The sequence below is a fragment of the Gobio gobio genome (assembly GCF_949357685.1).
Source record: "Gobio gobio genome assembly, chromosome: 13".
NCBI lineage: Eukaryota > Metazoa > Chordata > Actinopteri > Cypriniformes > Gobionidae > Gobio > Gobio gobio.
Genome location: NC_137106.1, coordinates 6,691,361 through 6,712,002, shown reverse-complemented (window position 1 = coordinate 6,712,002; position 20,642 = coordinate 6,691,361). Strand labels below are relative to the sequence as shown.

Sequence of the window (20,642 nt, the reverse complement as noted above, 5' to 3'; positions counted from 1 at the left end):
AGAACAATTAAAGAGCTTTTATTTTTGAAGGATGCAAGTGTGAGAGACGTTAGAGAGAGAAGACTTTTGTAGCCTTTAATTCATGTCTGTTGGCTTTGAGATCAGCTACTAGTGTAAGTTTTCATATTTTAACCCCTTAACTGTCACCCCCCCCCCCCCCCTTTTGAGAATACACATGAAAATGCACTATCCAAACTTAAAGGGCTGTAATTCAAGAATGCTTTGGAATATAGACATAAGTTTGGTCTATATTCCAAATACACTCTGCATATTATTGAAGCTGAAGTGAAAGCATTTCAAAAGATGAAAGTATTAAAAAAGTTATGGGAGATTCAATTTACTGTAAATTAAAAATAATGTACTAAATATTTTTTTTATTTTATATAAAATTTAAATTTAACAAAAAAAAAATGTTTCTCTAAAATTACTATAAAATCAAAGCCATATGTCTAACCAAGTTGTGTTCCAAATTTGAAGTTGATATCACAAAAATTGAAGTTCCCATGAGATTTTGTTTAGACGCAGTACCAAAAATAGCCACCGGGAGTCATCCACATTCCATGCATTTTCCTGTAACAAATTACAAAATTTCTGTCCAAATGTCACTTCCATCAAAATGGAACCTTGAGACTCAGACCTTTTCGACGATATGTGTTTTGTCAAGATTAGAAAAGATTTTAATCTATAAAGTAGTTAAAATAAATGTTGTAACATGAAACATGAAACCGCCCACTAGGGGATGAGCCCGCTACAAGAATTTAGAGTACCGTTTCCATGGTAACCCAATGTCCGATTTCAAGTTCGTAAGCTTTCGAATGATACCTAATTTACCACTGGTTAAGGGGTGACAGTAAAGGGGTTTTTACATTTTATTGAATATTTGTTTTTTATTTAATTTGTTTACAGTATTTTTGTTGTTGTTTTTTATTTTATTTTATTATATTTATTTTTTATTTATTTTATTTAGCTTATATTTTATTTGTTTTAATTTAATTTAATATTTTTTATTTGATTAAATTCTTTAATTAAAATGTTTGCACTAATTGTTGTTGTTTTGTATTTTATATTTATTATAATACTTTTATTTAGCTTTTTATTTTATATTTGCTTTAATTTAATATTAGTTTTTGCTTTTTTGCTTTAATTTAATATTAGTTATTTTATTACATTTTTCTAATAACATTTTTACAACAAATATAATGTAAAAATTTGATAATATAACTAATATTATATCAAATTAAAACCGATATAAAATAAAAAGCTAAATAAAAGTAATATAATAAAATTAAATATACTGTAATTTTTTTTTATAAAAAAAAGTAAACCAAATAATACATTAAATTAAAACATAAAATAAAAACAAAATAAAAGTAATAGAAAAAATACAAAAACAAACAAATATACTTTTATTTTTTATTTGTTTTAATTTAATATTAGTTATATTATGAAATTTTTCTAATTAAATGTTTACATTAGATTTGTTATTGTTTATTTTATATTTATTATATTACTTTTATTTTATTGTTTGTTTTAATTTAATTGAATATTCATTATTTGGTTTACTTTTTTATTTATTTATTTTTTTACAGTATATTTTATTTTAATATATTTATTATATTACTTTTATTTAATTTTTTATTTGATGTTTGTTTTAATTTAATATTGAACTTTTTACATTATTGAATAAAATTTAATTTTATTTAAAAATACACATTGCCACTAAACCTTTGTTTATTAAAGCTCACTTTATTTTGTTTCAGGTCTTTAGACTGCATTGAAGGTCACTGACCCACTGGACAGCATTCGGACACAACCACAGATGACACAAAAACACACGAGGATCGCAGATGACACAAAAACACACGAGGATCGCAGATGACACAAAAACACACGAGGATCGCAGATGACACAAAAACACACGAGGATCGCAGATGACACAAAAACACACGAGGATCGCAGATGACACAAAAACACACGAGGATCGCAGATGACACAAAAACACACGAGGATCGCTCACCTGTCAAAACGCCTTTGACCACCACGGGCAGGGAGGTCAATCTCTTCAGCCAGGCGATGTCGTCCCATTTCACCGTGGCATCTATGGCCTGAGTAACGTACACCGCCAGGCCGCTGTCCTCCCCATAACCCTCTTTTGAGGAGAACGCTAAATCAGGGGATTCGAAATTGGCCATCCTGTGGGAAAAAAATGGAGTGCAAAATGGAATTAGTCCTGTGAGTGTTGTTTTTGGTCAGTGTATGAAAACTGAGCAGGGGTTTTATCCAAACACCGGCGCTCGCGCTCAATGGCACCTTGTTGCCGCTGGTGCGCTTTGATTTGTGGGGCCGAGCGAAAGGTCTCCGGGAGGGTTGAGGTGAAGTTCATGTTGTGTCACCGCTGATGGAGACGGAGGCAGTTGTGCTGAAATATACGGTGAAGCTTTTTGGGTTTTCTAATTGCCGTAATTCACCTCGTGGGATCCCAAGCAGGAAGGCTTTACTTTCATGAGGGCATTTTTATAGCGGGCCGCTGATGGCATATATCTGTAGAACTGCTGATATCTGAATGTTTCCCCACATAAAAAGCATAATGTAGCGAGTGTTGACGGAGCTGAAGCGGCGAGTGTTAATCCCCATGAGCGGCGTGATCTACTCTAGATTCCCTGGTTCAAGAGAGAGATTTCTGTTTCCATACATACATAAAGCTCTTCAGTGAGCGCTTTGGTTTTCAAGGGACAACAAATCTGTAAAATGATCTGTCCGTGAGTGAGAGAAAACGGAGGCTTTGTTTATAAAGAACCCTCAGAGGAATTGTAAAGTGTTGATGTGATCAGTCTTGTGGGGTTTCTTTATCGGGCCCCTGTTGAAAAATCCAGCATGAATTCCATGTTGGTTCAAGGCAACATCATCCGCAGTCCCACTTCCCATGTTGGAAACCAGCAACCAGCATCCCATGCGGATCCCAGAATGCAAAACATATGGTGAATTCAGGTTGACTGGGACACTTTTTGCCATTGAGATGACTGGGGAAAAGTGTCTCAATCAACCTGAATTCCCCCCTACCTTATGCTGGTGACCAGCTTCAGCAGAGGCATTAAAGTCCCACTGAAGAGCCCTGAAACGCGCAGCATTATTCAATATGTTGACGTAATTTCCTCTGAAACAAGAAGACAGGGCGGGACATATCGAACAGCTCCTCCCCTTTTTAGCCAATAGTGTTTAGTTTATATCACAGCTCGGCCAGAGCCGCTGAGCTCCATGAAGCCGCAGTTTCCTCTTAATCTCCAAGCGTTTCTCCTCCGTATCGCTTTAAAATATCATTTTGTGCAGAATTCAAATGGGTCTGCTTCGTTTTCTGGTCTGGACCAACTCTGTGCTGTCGTGTCTCTGGACTGGAGCTACAGCAGATCACGTGACTCTAACGTGAAACCAGACTTCATTTGCCCCTTCATTCTGAATCGTTCCCTATCCCCTATATAGTGCACTGTCTGAGCGTTCCCTATCCCCTATATAGTGCACTGTCTGAGCGTTCCCTATCCCCTATATAGTGAACAGTCTGATCGCTCCCTATCCCCTATATAGGGCAGAGTCTGATCGCTCCCTATCCCCTATATAGGGCACAGTCTGATCGCTCCCTATCCCCTATATAGTGCACAGTCTGATCGTTCCCTATCCCCTATATAGTGCACTGTCTGATCGTCCCCTATCCCCTATATAGTGCACTGTCTGATCGTTCCCTATCCGTTCCCCATCCCCTATATAGTGCACTGTCTGATCGCTCCCTATCCCCTATATAGTGCACAGTTTGATCGTTCCCTATCCCCTATATAGTGCACCGTCTGATCGTCCCCCATCCCCTATATAGTGAACAGTCTGATTGCTCCCTATCCCCTATATAGTGCACTGTCTGATCGCTCTCTATCCCCTATATAGGGCAGAGTCTGATCGCTCCCTATCCCCTATATAGTGAACAGTCTGATCGCTCCCTATCCCCTATATAGGGCAGAGTCTGATCGCTCCCTATCCCCTATATAGGGCACAGTCTGATCGCTCCCTATCCCCTATATAGTGCACAGTCTGATCGTTCCCTATCCCCTATATAGTGCACTGTCTGATCGTCCCCTATCCCCTATATAGTGCACTGTCTGATCGTTCCCTATCCGTTCCCCATCCCCTATATAGTGCACTGTCTGATCGCTCCCTATCCCCTATATAGTGCACAGTTTGATCGTTCCCTATCCCCTATATAGTGCACCGTCTGATCGTCCCCCATCCCCTATATAGTGAACAGTCTGATTGCTCCCTATCCCCTATATAATGCACTGTCTGATCGCTCTCTATCCCCTATATAGTGCACTGTCTGATCGCTCCCTATCCCCTATATAGTGCACTGTCTGATCGCTCCCTATCCCCTCTATAGTGCACTGTCTGATCGCTCCCTATCCCCTATATAGTGCATTGCCTGATCGTTCCTTATCCCTTATATATGACATAATTTTGACTTTTTGTCTCATAATTGACTTTGCATGTCAATTTTGACTGTTATAATTATGAGTTATTATGTCATAAATGTGGCTTTCTATATCATAATTATGATTTGTCATAATTTTTCCTTTTTGTCTCAATTGACCTAATTGTTAATTTTGACTTATAATTATGACTTAGTATTTGTCATAAATGTGACTTTATATCATAATTATGATTTTTTTTTCTCATAATTGAGTGTAATAATTATATTTCTGATAATTTACTCAATGTCTTAGTTTGACTTATCTCACAATTATGAGTTGGATTGTTTGTTTTTCCAATAAGTCTGGTTTAAGTTGTACATCTGATGCTACAAAAACGGGATGTCATGTCATGCAGACTTGAGTAATGTGTTGTGGGTGGTTGCCAGGGCGTTGCTATGTGGTTTTTAGGTGTTCTGATTGGCTGTAAGCGTGTCATGTGATTGGGTGTTGATATGATCAGAGGAGAGAATCAGAGAAAGCAAATGATGATTCGTCCTGTCGTGCGATGCTGTTAAAGTTGTGCTCGTTGTTTATAAGGACAGAACCCAGCGGAGAAAGCGACATGTGCTAAAGCTGCAGTGAAATCAGCAGTTGTTGATTGTTAAAGAGATGCGGTCAGGTTATTACTGATGAAGAATTCACAGTGTTGTTGAGTTTACACACACACACACACACACACACAGTCTGTAAAGCATGCAGCTGGCACACACTCGCGTCACGTGTGGTTGTCTCAGCGTTTACCTCAAATGAGAGGGCAGCTTAAATCGGTTGCGCACGTCATCGCGTCGCCTGCCAAGATAAGGTGTGTCCACTGTGACAAAGATACCCTTATACCCAGCCTCCTCTGCCCTCCTGACCAGAGACTGAGTCAGCGCCCGGTCTTTATAAATGTACAGCTGCATCCAGCGCACGGCCCCAGGTGCGGCCTCCGCCACTTCCTCTATGGTGGAGGTGGCCCATGAGCTCAACATCATCCCCGTGTCCCGGGACAGGCAGGCTGAGGGCGGGAACAGAACAGACACAAGACACTGGGCTTGAGTTCATCACAGAGGGCCATGCTAACACGCCTCTGTCTGCTAAGCTCCACCGCTAGAGGAAAACTCTGCCTTCATGGAAGTGTGGAAGCACATTTCTGCCACATACATGCACAATTAGGATATAAAAGGTTGAAATTATGACATAAAATGACATTGTTGGACTTTTTATCTCATAATTGACTCAGTGTCATGTCATTTTTGACTGTCAAAAAAAAAAAACATGCCAATTTCAACTTTATACCTCATAATTATGAATTAGTGTCATAATTTTGACTTTTTATGTACTTTATGACTTTTTGTCTATAATTTACTTGGTATGTCATCATTTGACTTAATTATGGCTTGTCATAAATTTGACTTTTTATCTCCCAATTCAGACTTAACATGTCATAATCTTCACTTCTTATGTCATAATTGTCATAATTTCTACTTTATATCATAATTATGATTGTGTTATAATTTTGACTATCTCATGATTATGAATCAATATGTCATAACTTTTCTCATACTATTGTCATAATTGTAACATTTTTATCTCACAATTATGACCAACTTTATATCTCAAAATTATGAATTAGTGTCATAATTTTGACTTTTTATCTAATTTATGACTTTTTGTCTATAATTTACTTGGTATGTCATCATTTGACTTAATTATGGCTTGTCATAAATTTAACTTTTTATCTCCCAATTCAGACTTAACATGTCATAATCTTCACTTTTTATGTCATAATTGTACCTTTTTATCTCACAATTCAGACTTGACGTCATAATTTCTACTTTATATCATAATTATGATTAAGTGTCATAGTCAAAATTATCTCATGATTATGAATCAATATGTCATAACTTTTCTCATAATATTGTCATAATTGTAACATTTTTATCTCACAATTATGACCAACTTTATATCTCAAAATTATGAATAAGTGTCATAATCTTCACTTTATCTCATAATTATTATTTTTGTCACAATTGACTCAGTATGTCATAATTTTTATTTTTTTATCTCAGTTATGACAGCATGCCATAATTTCAACTTTATACCTCATAATTATGAATTAGTGTCATAATTTTGACTTTTTATCTAATTTATGACTTTTTGTCTATAATTTACTTGGTATGTCATCATTTGACTTAATTATGGCTTGTCATAAATTTAACTTTTTATCTCCCAATTCAGACTTAACAAGTCATAATCTTCACTTTTTATGTCATAATTGTACCTTTTTATCTCACAATTCAGACTTGACATGTCATAATTTCTACTTTATATCATAATTATGATTAAGTGTCATAATTTTGACTATCTCATGATTATGAATCAATATGTCAACTTTTCTCATAATATTGTCATAATTGTAAAAATTTTATCTCACAATTATGACCAACTTTATATCTCAAAATTATGAATTTGTGTCATAATCTTCACTTTTTATCTCATTATTATTTTTGTCATAATTGACTCAGTATGTCATCATTTTATTTTTTTTATCACAGTTATGACAGCATGCCATAATTTCAACTTTATACCTCATAATTATGAATTAGTGTCATAATTTTGACTTTTTATGTAATTTATGACTTTTTGTCTATAATTTACTTGGTATGTCATCATTTGACTTAATTATGGCTTGTCATAAATTTGACTTTTTATCTCCCAATTCAGACTTAACAAGTCATAATTTCAACTTTATATCATAATTATGACTCAATATGTCATAACTTTGACTTTTTCTCATAATATTGTCAGAATTGTAACATTTTTATCTCACAATTATGACCAACTTTATATCTCAAAATTATGAATTAGTGTCATAATCTTCACTTTTTATCTCATAATTATTATTTTTGTAAATTGTTACTTATTTCATAATTGTACCTTTTTATCTCACAATTCAGACCTAACATGTCTTAATTTTAACTTTATATCTCAAAATTCATGTCATAATCTTCATAATCTCATAATTATTATTTTTGTCATAATTGACAGTGTCATGATTTAAATTTTTTATCTCACAATTATGAATTAGTGCCATAATTTTAACTTTTTATGTCAATTATGACTGTCCTAACCTTGACTTTTTGTCTAATAATTTACTTGGTATATCATAATTTTGACTGTTATAATTATGACTTGTCATAAATTTGACTTTTTGTCTAATAATTGTTACTTATTTCATAATTGTACCTTTTTATCTCACAATTCAGACGTAACATGTCATAATTTTAACTTTATATCTCAAAATTCATGTCATTATCTTCACCTTTTTATGTCATAATTGACAGATTTTTGTCACATAATTTACTTAGCATGTCATAATTTCAACTTTATTTCTCAAAATTATGAATTGGTGTCATAATCTTCACTTTTTATCTCATCATTATTTTTGTCAAAATTGATTCAGTATGTCATAATTTTAATTTTTTATCTTACAATTATGAATAAGTGTCATAAGTTTTACTTTTTATGTCAATTGTGATTGTCATAACTTTGACTTTTTGTCTAATAATTTACTTGGTATGTCATCATTTTGACTGTTATAATTATGACTTGTGTCATAACTGACTTTTTGTCTCATAATTGTTACTTATTTCATCATTTTCAACTTTTTATCTCAATATAGACTTAACATGTCATGATGTCAACTTTATATCATAATTATATACGTCATGATTTTGACTTTATCTCATAATTATGACTCAGTATTTCATAATTTCAACTTTTTGTCTCATAATAGTGTTATAATTGTTACATATTTTTATCTCACAATGATGACAGTCATAATTTTGACTTAATGTAACAATTAAATTTTGTCATAATTTTAACTTTATATCAAAATTAATGTCATAATCTTCACTTTTATGTAATAATTATTACTTTTTATGTCATAATTATGACTTATGTCATAATTTTACCTTTTTATCTAACAATTCAATGTTATAATTTTGACTTTTTATCTCATAATTATTACTTTTATGTCATAACTGATTTTTGTCACAATTTACTCAGCATGTCATAATTTCAACATTATTTCTCATAATTATGAATTGGTGTCGTAACTATTACTTTTATGTCATTACGACTCAATATGTCAGAACTTTAACTAATAGTGTCATAACTGTAACATTTTTATCTCACAATTATAAATTAGTGTCATAATATTCACTTTTTATCTCATAATTATTACTATGTCATAATTATGAATTAGTGTCATAAATTTGACTTTGTCTCATAATTGTTACTTATTTCATCATGTCCAACTTTTTATCTCAATTCAGACTTAGCATGTCATAATGTCAACTTTATATCATAATTATATACGTGTCATGATATCATAATTATGACTCAGTATTTCATAATTTCAAACTTTGTCTCATAATAGAGTTATAATTGTTACATATTTTTATCTCACAATTGACTTAGCATGTCATAATTTCAACTTTATATCTCAAAATTCATGTCATAAACTTCACTTTTTATGTCATAATTTTGACTTTTTATGTCAATTATGATTGTATGTCATAACTTTGACTTTTTGTCTAATAATTTACTTGGTATGTCATAATTTTGACTGTTATAATTATGACTTATGTCATAAATTTGACTTTTTGTCTCATAATTGTTACCTATTTCATCATTTTCAATGTTTTATCTCAATTCAGACTTAACATAACATGTCAACTTTATAACATAATTAAATATTAGTATCATAATTTCAACTTTTTGTCTCATAAAAGTGTTATAATTGTAACATATCTTTATCTTACAATGATGTCAGTCATAATTTTGACTTAATGTCACAATTTTAACTTCTATCTCACAATTGACTCAGCATGTCATAATTTCAAACTTTATATCTCAAAATTATGAATTAGTTTCATAATCTTCACTTTTTGTGTCATAATTATCTCATAAATTTGACTTTATCTCACGATTCGGACTTAACATGTCATAATTTCAACTTTACACCTCATAATTATGAATTAGTGTCATAATTTTGACTTTGTAAATTATGACTGTATATCATAACTTTGACTTTTTGCCTAATAATTTACTTATGTCATAATTTTGACTGTTATAATTATGATTTAGTGTGATAATTTTGACAATCTCATAAATATGACTCAATATGTCATAACTTTGACTTTTTCCTCATAATAGTGTCATAACTGTAACTTTTTTATCTCACAATTATGAATTAGTGTCATCATCTTTTTATCGTATAATTATTACTTTTATGTCATAATCATAATTATGACTTTTTGTCACATAATTGACTTAGTATGTCATAATTTCCACTTTATTTCTCACAATTATGAATTAGTTTCATAATCTTCACTTTTTATGTCATAATTATCTCATAAATTTGACTTTATCTCACGATTCAGACTTAACATGTCATAATTTCAACTTTACACCTCAGAATTATGAATTAGTGTCATAATTTTGACTTTGTAAATTATGACTGTATATCATAACTTTGACTTTTTGCCTAATAATTTACTTGGTATGTCATAATTTTGACTGTTATAATTATGATTTAGTGTGATAATTTTGACTATCTCATAAATATGACTCAATTTGTCAAAACTTTGACTTTTTCCTCATAATAGTGTCATAACTGTAACATTTTTATCTCACAATTATGAATTAGTGTCATCATCTTTTTATCGTATAATTATTACTTTTATGTCATAATCATAATTGACTTTTTGTCACATAATTGACTTAGTATGTCATAATTTCAACTTTATTTCTCATAATTGACTTGGTGTGTAATCATTTTAAAATGTACTATAACTTTTTTATAATTATTTATGCCAATGATTTACTAAAGCAGATGTTGTTTTAACGGTGTGGCAGAAATGGGCTTCCACACTGTTGGCCACAGAGACTGCAGTAGGCTATGGTGAATGTGGTTGATTTCTGGGAGTGGTAGTTGAGTGTGATTGGGAGCAGGAGAGACTGTAGTGTGGATGAAGGGCTAATGGCGCCCCCGTGTGGTTGCTGGTAGTATTGAATGTGCTGTGAGTGTGAGGCCTGTGGGTGTCTGACCTCTGGCAGTGGCCGTCTCTCCGTCGGGATGTGCCATTCGCTGCATGGCTGTAGCTGCCACACAGATGGGCATACTGACTCTCTGACCCAGGACTGTGGTGGACATGTCCACTGCGGACACGTCTCTGAGCACACGAGGGTACAAGCGCCACCTGCAGGACACAATTCACATTTCAGAAATAACACCAAATGCCATAATTACACGTGCTTCAACACATGTCTGGGTCAAATATGGACTAACTTAAGATGTAAACCAACAGTTGGGTTTGTCTATATTTGATCCAAACATGTGTTGAAGCAATTTTTAAAATGTATGGAATAAAAAATAATTTCTGAGCTTAAAAATGTGAAATAATGAGATTTAAAAGTTGATGATCATAGTATATGGTATATATGATATATGGGCTTCCATATTATTGATGATCATATACTATTATGGTATATGATGAAGACAAAAAAATGTTTACCTAAATATATGTGTGTGTACTGTGTATAATTATCATGAATATATAAATACACACTCATTCATGTATATATTTAAGAAACATTTATTATATTTTCATATAAAATGTTTATATATAAATATATATATATACATGCAAATATTTCTTAAATATATACATAAATGAGTGTATATTTATATATACATAATAATTATACACAGTACACACATATATATTATGTAAACACAAACTTTTGTTTTGGATGTGATTCATGGATTTGACCGTTTTTAATAATGAATATCTCTTAGGTTTAATTTATTTTTGAAAGTCAATTTCTGTAGACACAAACTGAACATTTCTGTTATTGCTCAGGGGAAAAACGAGATGAATTGTTAATTAAACTGTTCATTTGACACTTTTACTCTACAGCGGGGCATGTTGTCACATTATAGGGGGTTATGGAAAACTGTATATGAAATTTAATCTAAAGTTAAATGGTTATATATCTTTAAAACAACTATTTTCAAAAATATATCTTTTTTTAATTAAATGTGTATTTTGATAGTTTGTTTCCTGCATGTTTTTTTCAGACTTAACATGTCATAATTTCAACTTTATACCTCATAATTATGAATTAGTGTCATAATTATCGACTTTTTATCTCACAATTCAGACTTAACCTTACTTTTATGTCAGAATTGTAACTTTTTATCATAATTATGAATTAGTGTCATAACTTTGACTTTTTGTCTAATAAATTACTTGGTATGTCATAATTTTGACTGTTATAATTATGGCTTATGTCATAATTTTAACTTCTTATCTCACAATTCAGACTTAACATGTCATAATTTTAACTTTATACCTCATAATTATGAATTAGTGTCATACTTTTGACTTTTTATGTCAATGATGACTGTCATAACTGACTTTTTGTCTAATAATTTACTTGGTATGTCATCATTATGACTGTTATAATTATGACTTGTGTCATAAACGTGACTTTTTGTCTCATAATTGTTACTTATTTCATCATTTTCAACTTTTTATCTCACAATTCAGACTTAACATGTCATGATGTCAACTTTATTTCTCATAATTATATATTAGTGTCGTGATTTTGACTATCTCATAATTATGACTCCGTGTCATAATTTCAACTTTTTGTCTCATAGTGTTATAATTGTAACATATTTTTATCTCACAATTATGACAGTCAGACTTTTAATGTCACAATTTTAACTTTTATCTCACAATTGACTTAGCATGTCATAATTTTAACTTTATAGATCAAAATTATGAATTAGTGTCATAATCTTCTCTTATCTCATAATTATGACTCAATATGTCAGAACTTTGACTTTTTCTCATAATAGTGTCATAATTGTAACATTTTTATCTCACAATTATGAATTAGTGTCATAATTTTGACTGTCATAATAGTAATTTTGACCTTTTGTCTCATAATTATGACTTAGTTTTGCCATCATTTTGACTTTTTATCTCAAAATTTGCTTAAAGTAAAAACAAAAAATGTTTTAGTACAGTCAGGAACCAAACTTTGCAAACTATTTGATTTTTGAAAATACTTGTTTTTAAGATTAAAAAACTATGTGTTTTGGATCAAATCTTCCACTATTTGAATTTAAAATCTATTCTAGGCTATTTTCAGCCAAATGCATTGAATAAACACGAAACACAACTACACCTGGATGGTGGGAACTGTATTTTTAAACAGATAAATGTTTGCTTATTTCTTCCTGTATTGCCTATGAATTCCCCCTCGACTTGTGAAATTAGTGCTGATTTCGAGACTCATGGTGTCGTCTGACCACAGCTCACTTAACTCTCACAGCGCGTGTCTGTGACCCTGAAGGACGTCTTGTTTGCACATTTTATAAATATGTGAATATGACGAATATAAAGTGGCATTATTCATCTGGACAGTGCTGTAAGTGGCTGAGCTGCTCACCCACACGAGCGCTCCGGGCCAAGATAAACGCACACAATTATAACTGACCCACACGCCTCTAAAATTAGGCCCAAACGTTTAGGAAAAGTGTCATTCTTGTCAACATTGTGATGGCCTGACTCGAACTATTACAGCCAGAGTTCATATTTTCTAACATTGTTTCATTTCTCTCACCGAATCTTTACATGCCGTGTAGCTCGATGACCCCGAATAGGGTTCATAGACAATCATAAATCAGGAGATCATATTTCAAGAAAAGGTTTTCTTCTCAAATGTCCATAAACAGGGTTTGTTTTTACTTGATCTAACCCATAAAAAATGAATTGAATTGAATTGAATTGACTATTTTTTTCAGTGAACAATTAACTTTTTTTGTACAGTAACAGTGTGAAAACCAATTTCTGCCACATAAAGAAAAAACTTTCTTGGCTAAATCATGATAATAATCATTATGACATTAAAAAGTAAAAATTATGTCATGCTTAGTCATAGTTATGAGTCAAAATTATTACCATACTAAGCCATAATTATATAAAGTCGAAATTATGACATACTAAGTCATAATTATAAGTAAAACATTTGAATATTTCTATCATGTTATTCGACTTATGTCGAAATTTCCAAATTGAGACTGTATATAATTGACAATTTGCTATAATTTTGACATCTCAATTAAGTCTTATGTCATAATTTAGACTTTTTATGTCATAGTTGTGAATTTTTATCATAACTGACTCTCATTTTTATTTTTTATCCCTTTTTAAACTCATAATTTCCAGTTGAATATATATATATATATATATATATATTAGGGCTGTCAAAAGATTAATCGCGATTAATCGCATCCAAAATAAAAGTTTTTGTTTACATAATATATGTGTGTGTACTCTGTTAATTATTATTTATATATAAATACACACACAAGCATGTATATATTTAAGAAAAAATATTTATATTTTTTATATTTATATATATTATAGATTATATAAATGTATATACAGTATATACATGCAAATATTTCTTAAATATACACATGCTTGTGTGTGTTTTTATATTATTTATATATAAATAATAATTAACAGAGTACACACACATATTATGTAAACACAAACTTTTATTTTGGAAGCGATTAATCACGATTAATCTTTTGACAGCCCTAATATATATATATATATATACCAATCAGGCATAACATTATGACCACCTTCCTAATATTGTGTTGGTCCCCCTTTTGCTGCCAAAACAGACAGACAGACAGACAGACAGACAGACAGACAGACAGACAGACAGACAGACAGACAGACAGACAGACAGACAGACAGACAGACAGGTAGATAGATAGATAGATAGATAGATAGATAGATAGATAGATAGATAGATAGATAGATAGATAGATAGATAGATAGATAGATAGATAGATAGATAGATAGATAGATAGATAGATAGATAGATAGATAGATAGATAGATAGATAGATAGATAGATAGATAGATAGATAGATAGATAGATAGATAGATAGATAGATAGATAGATAGATAGATAGATAGATGGACGACAGACAGACAGACAGACAGACAGATAGATAGATAGATAGATAGATAGATAGATAGATAGATAGATAGATAGATAGATAGATAGATAGATAGATAGATAGATAGATAGATAGATAGATAGATAGATAGATAGATAGATAGATAGATAGATAGATAGATAGATAGATAGATAGATTTTTTTTATTCTGAACAACTTGGAACATGTTTTTGTATAACGCCTGGAGAAACAGGAGGTTGTGTGTTTTGCTCGAGGGCTTTGAACCTTCAACCCTTGGGTTACAAGACCAGCATCTGGTTTCACAAAACCTCAGAAAACCCTGAGTGGTGAATGGTTTATATTTATAACTAAGGCTGTTTCTGTGCAGTCAGGCCTTTATCTTTAAGCCACCGGTGTCAGATGGTTACATGCATTTCTTGTTACAGCAGCTTGTTAGTAGCCTACATAGCATCAGATGCATTATTTGTGGTAAACTGTGGTGATTCTCTTCAGTGGGATTCATGGAAGTTCATCTTTAAACATTATTTTGTGAAACATTGTGTTGATCTGACATCTAAATACTTGATCTGTCCTTAGAGGGATAGTTGACAAACTACCCCCCCCCCCCCCCCCCCCCCCCAAAAAAAAAGAAAAATGGTTGACTTTGGACCTCATTGAGTATTTTTTCCCCATACTATGTAGGTCAATCAACTGTTTAGTTACACACACACACAATGTTCAAAATATATTTTTTTGTGTTCAGCAGAAGAAAGACATTTATACAGATTTGGAACAACTCAAGGGTGAGTAAATGGTGACAGAATGTTTTTCGATGAACTGTCCCTTTAAATAGAGTTATACGAATTACAGACAAATCCAAAGTGATGTATTAGAAGGAAAGTGCGCTTAGTCAACTGAAAAACATGTTAATGCTTTCATAAATATGCTTTATTTGTGTTAAAATAGACTTTGGTGTTAGATTGAGGGGGGCGTTAACATAACACAGTTTTCAACTAAAAACTTTTAATCGATTTGGCCATTCATTTACACGACAATGGTGTTCTGGGCGCCTAAAAACAAACTTTTGAAAACGAGTTTCAAAGTGCAAGTTTTTGAGAACTACAAAAACGTGAATTTGTGAAAACGGAGACGTCGTGCGCATTTGTATTACTTGTTCAGTCTATAGGCGTGTAGTGTTTCTTTACAAAGTCACATCACCATCTACTGGCCTGGCATGAATAATACAGCGTTTTAGTTGTTCTCGCTGACGCTGATCTGTGTGAATGGGGATCATTTTAACAACGTTGTCACCTGTGTGGAACTTTTCTGTTTTAGTACATCGTTGTCATGTAAACATACCATTACTTTCACTCAAAAATTGTTAATTTCACAAATAATTATAAAGAAACCGCTAATAACTAAAAAAATATTGAAGTAGAAAAACTTAACTTCTTGTAAAACATACTCCAATAATCATTGCTTTATTTATAAATTATAAAAATAGTTTTTACAGCGTATGACCCACATTGTAAACTTGAATAAGTTGGCAAAAAAAAAAAATTGAGGCAGTCAGTTACATCAAATTTTTTAACCCTTCTCAGGCCTTCGTTTGGGAATTACACTCAGGGGTCTTTGGGGTCTCCACAGACAATATTTTTTTAAGAACAAATGTAATTTTACTCTGTTTATTAATGTTTTTACTCAAGATCTGTGCAGTTTTTGGAGTATTTATAATAATTTTAAAATTTATATAAATAAATTAAAATATATATATTTTTAATGGATTTTCACACAAAATCTGTTTTTTAATGTAAAATTCACTTTATAAAAGACCCAAATTTCTAACTTTCATTCGTAGGGATAACATGGATAATTTAACATGGTTTAGTGTAAGATTTTTGCCCATCTTTTGGAAAATACAGTTTTAAAATAAAAAAAAGACTTTTACCAGTAAATGGCTGCAGAGATGTGCTATTTGACAGACTGAAAGACATCTTTTTCAGTTGGATTCATATCTTAATGTTATGAAATCATATTTATAACAATTCAAATTAATTAATTTTGTCAAAGTTCAGCATTTTTTTGTACTGAAAAAATCTTTTTTTCAATGATGTTACATTATGATTACAATCAAACCTGAACAAGAGAAAAGTTGGAGACTTTAGAGTTTATCATTTATTTCAAACATCTGACTATATTATAATTCTACAAATTTAATCTACACTTCAGTTACTGACTCTAACAGAACAAAAATTAACAGAAATGAACAGTTATATTACATATTGAGGAAAAAATACACAACATGAACATCAAAATGCATTGAACTGAACAGCCATAACAAATGTATTCCTGTGTGTGTGTGTGTGTGTGTGTGTGTGTGTGTGTGTGTGTGTGTGTGTGTGTGTGTGTGTGGACTGGTAATCATCACGTTATGGGGACAAAATGTCCCCACAAAGATAGCAATATCCGAAATCCTCATCCTTGTGGGGACATTTTTAGGTCCCCATGAGGAAAACATCTTATAAATCAGACTAAGTGATGTTTTTTGAAAATGTAAAATTGCAGAATGTCTCCTGTGAGGGTTAGGTTTAGGTTTAGGGGCAGTGTAAGGGGATAGAATATACGGTATGTACGGTATAAAAACCATTACGCCTATGGAAAGTCCCCATAAAACATGAAAACCCAACATGTGTGTGTGTGTGTGTGTGTGTGTGTGTGTGTGTGTGTGTGTGAGCATGATCATTTTGAATTGTGGATGTTTTATGCATTGTTGGAAGTGTGCCACTTCATTTCTGTATGCGTGTTCTGTGTTGTTTCTGTTTTTGAGGATGAATTTTGTCCATTTTCTGAGTGTGACTTTTTTTGTCACACGAACATAAAAAAAGATATCAATCCAGTTCATTTTTTTATTTGTAGATCTAGAGAGTGTTGACCACCATATAAAGTCTCATGCCATTTGGACAAAGGGAACTTTTTATTTTTTATTTGAGTAAACGTCTTTTGGAGTCAGAAAACACCCCGAAGACCGGAGAGGGGTTAAGTTAAGAAATTTTAAGTTTAAGTGAGCAGAACTTGCAGATTTTTATTTTGTACTCGTACATTTTAATTGCTCTTAACTTCAAGTATTTGAGTAAGCTATTCATACATTCAACCTAAAAGGATCAACTTAAATATTTTTAGTAGTGGAAACTTGGCTAGCTTTACCTAGCCAATTCAATAAATGCTTGCTAATTAGTAACACAATGCTTTGGTAGCATGAGCATAGCACTTGCTGAAAGAGGACAGCGATATGAAACATTTGACATAAATCTGTTCTCAAACGGAGCTCTTGCTCCACTCGTCCATAACAGAAACTCTTCTAAACTAACATAGCAAAACATTAAAGGAACACTCCACTATTTTTGAAAATAAGCTAATTTTCTGTCTCCCCTAGAGTTAAATAGTTGAGTTTTACCGTTTTTGAATCCATTCAGCCGATCTCCGGGTCTGGCGGTAGCACTTTTAGCATAGCTTAGCATAGACCATTGAATCTGATTAGACCGTTAGCATCTTTCTCAAAAAAATTACCAAAGACTTTCGATATTTTTCCTATTTAAAACTTGACTCTTTCTGTAGTTACATCGTGTACTAAGACCGACGAGAAATGAAAAGTTGTGATTTTCTAGGCCGATATGTCTAGGAACTATTCTCTCATTCCTGCGTAATAATCAAGGAAATTTAAACTGTACCATGAGTGCAGCGGCGCAATGATATTACACAGCGCCTGAAAATAGTCTAAGGGCGTTTTCACACCTGAAAGTCCGCACCAAGGTCTGAACCGAAGTTCATGTTTTGATACTTTTTATATATTCGGTTAGTTTTGGTTTGGTTTCACATTGCAATTATGTGAGCGGACTAAAGAACTTTACATGACGCACTTGCGTCCTGTCGTCATCATCTATGTGGGCTGCATCTGGACATTGATTGGTTTGTAAACGGACGTGCGTCTGACGTCAGCGTCTTTGACAAATTGAATGAACGGACGCATATCGTTGCCACTATTGAACAGTGCGCATTGCTTGACTATTTTTTTATTTGTTACGTTTAAAAGTGGACATTTCAAGCTTTATATACACATATTTCTCATGTTTGTGAGGCAAGTAGCTGCTGAGTTTCGGTTTATTTGAGACGCACTCCAGTTCATGTGTAAAGCATGTGCTTGCTCCCGCGATTATTGTCTGCTATAGACTATTTGCTTCTTATTTATTAAATTCAGGCAATTATCTGATGAAACATTGATTAAAATTAAGATACAATTTATACAAAACGAAATTCCCATTAAAGAAATGCTTTCTAAGCAAAATCATACAAAATTTCGTTCAAAATTATTTCTGACTTTGTCTACTGACATATTGCGCATACTTTCACTTTTCATAATCAATGTAGCCTAGATTGAATTTAAAAATAACGTTATAATATTTAAACATAAACAGGAACTTCCTGTAAATGGTCTGAATCTGAAAGTACGAACCATTCAGAAAATGCTTTCACACTAGAAACGAACCGAACCTTTGTTCAGTTTGATCCGGACCGAGACTACCTTTTTTTGTCGGACCAAATTTCGTCTGTTTGGTCCGGACCGTGGCACGGGGGAGGTTTCACACCTGCAATTTTGATTCGGACCAAACTGAAAAGTCCGAAAATTCGGACCAAACAAGGTAGGTGTGAAAACGCCCTAACTTCCCTCAACATAACCAATGTGACAACCTGCTTACACAGAGAGAGCTGGGGACTATTTTCAGGCGCTGCGTAATATCATTGCGCCGCTGCACTCATGGTACAACAACAAAGTTCCTTGATTTTTATGGAATGAGAGTTTTTTTTTTTCATTTGAGCGAGATGCTAACGGTCTAATCAGATTCAATGATCTATGCTAAGCTATGCTAAAAGTGCTACCGCCAGACCCGGAGATCGGCTGAATGGATTCAAAAACGGTGAAACTCAACTGTTTAGCTCTAGGGGAGTCGGAAAATGAGCCTATTTTCAAAAAAAGGGGAGTGTTCCTTTAAACACTACTAAATCTCCACCCCTAACATTATTCTTGCACACAAAAAAAACAGTTAATATTGGCATTTACTCTCCCTTTTGAGTGTCATGGCAAAGCATGCTGGGAAATAGAAATCCCAGCCCATGCAGTTTCAGTTAAATTTAAGTTAGTCTAAATTAAAAGAAACAAGTTCCTACAACTCAAAACAATGAAAGTCTCTCGGTTTTGAGAACTCAAAAGAAAAAGAAAGTTCTAAATACTCATAAAAGATAATTTGATTGAACTCATTTGTTTAATTTGAGTTGGCTCTACTCAAACCCACGAATTATCTTGAGCTGGACCAGTTTTTGTACTTCTTTGTAATCAAAGCTTGTCAAATCAAACGGCGCTTGTACCGTCACGTACCTGGCGAACGCTGCGACATTATCACGCAGAGTCTCCTGCTCGTCTGCTCCGGAGAAATAATAATCAAACACGGACTTGGGCAAAAGCCTTTGAGCTTGAAGCTCATAATCGCTAACACACACCAGCATGTCTGACATGTTTCCACTGATGAGACTCAAACCTCTTCAAGCCGCTGGATTTCACCACTGATGAATAATTAACTTTCTGTGTGAACTTTCTGCAGGCTTTCAACTAATGTTTATCCAGCGTCGGTCCCTTTGCCCCGTCACATGCCGCTAAAGGGGCTTCTCCTCACAAACATGTGGATAACACTAAATCAATATGGTCAAATAAAAATTACTCGTATGCATGAAATTAACAATTGCCTATGGCAGAAAAAGGATTACGTGTGCTGAGTTAAATCAGTTTTTTTTTTTTTGCATAAAGAAAAATAGGAGCATTAGGATTTTTTTGGGTGGGGGTGTTGCAGATAATTTCCCAATAGGTTTGGTGAGATTCTCCCTGGCGTGAGTTTGAGTGATGGCAGTATTTTCAGACTTGGTGTGTGTAGGATGTTCAGATGTGCCTCCTCTGCAGCTTTACGTAACCGCTTCACAACCGCTGCACACACACCTCGACTTCACACACTCACTGATGCAGTCAAAGTATCAGTTAACAAACTAT

General features: G+C 32.9%; 1 protein-coding gene across 1 annotated transcript in view; it reads right to left on the bottom strand.

The window, feature by feature from the left end:
* hao1 (hydroxyacid oxidase (glycolate oxidase) 1) overlaps positions 1-20,173 on the bottom strand; it is a 34,326-nt gene extending 14,153 nt beyond the window's left edge. The window contains exons 1-4 of the mRNA XM_079832923.1: positions 19,980-20,173; positions 10,605-10,756; positions 5,250-5,505; positions 2,018-2,193 (exon numbers count right to left, since the gene is read on the bottom strand). Coding sequence (XP_079689049.1) covers positions 2,018-2,193; positions 5,250-5,505; positions 10,605-10,756; positions 19,980-20,116 — 721 coding nt within the window. The 5' untranslated portion in view covers positions 20,117-20,173. The remainder of the gene's footprint in view (positions 1-2,017; positions 2,194-5,249; positions 5,506-10,604; positions 10,757-19,979) is intronic.
* Positions 20,174-20,642: the final 469 nt, after the last annotated feature.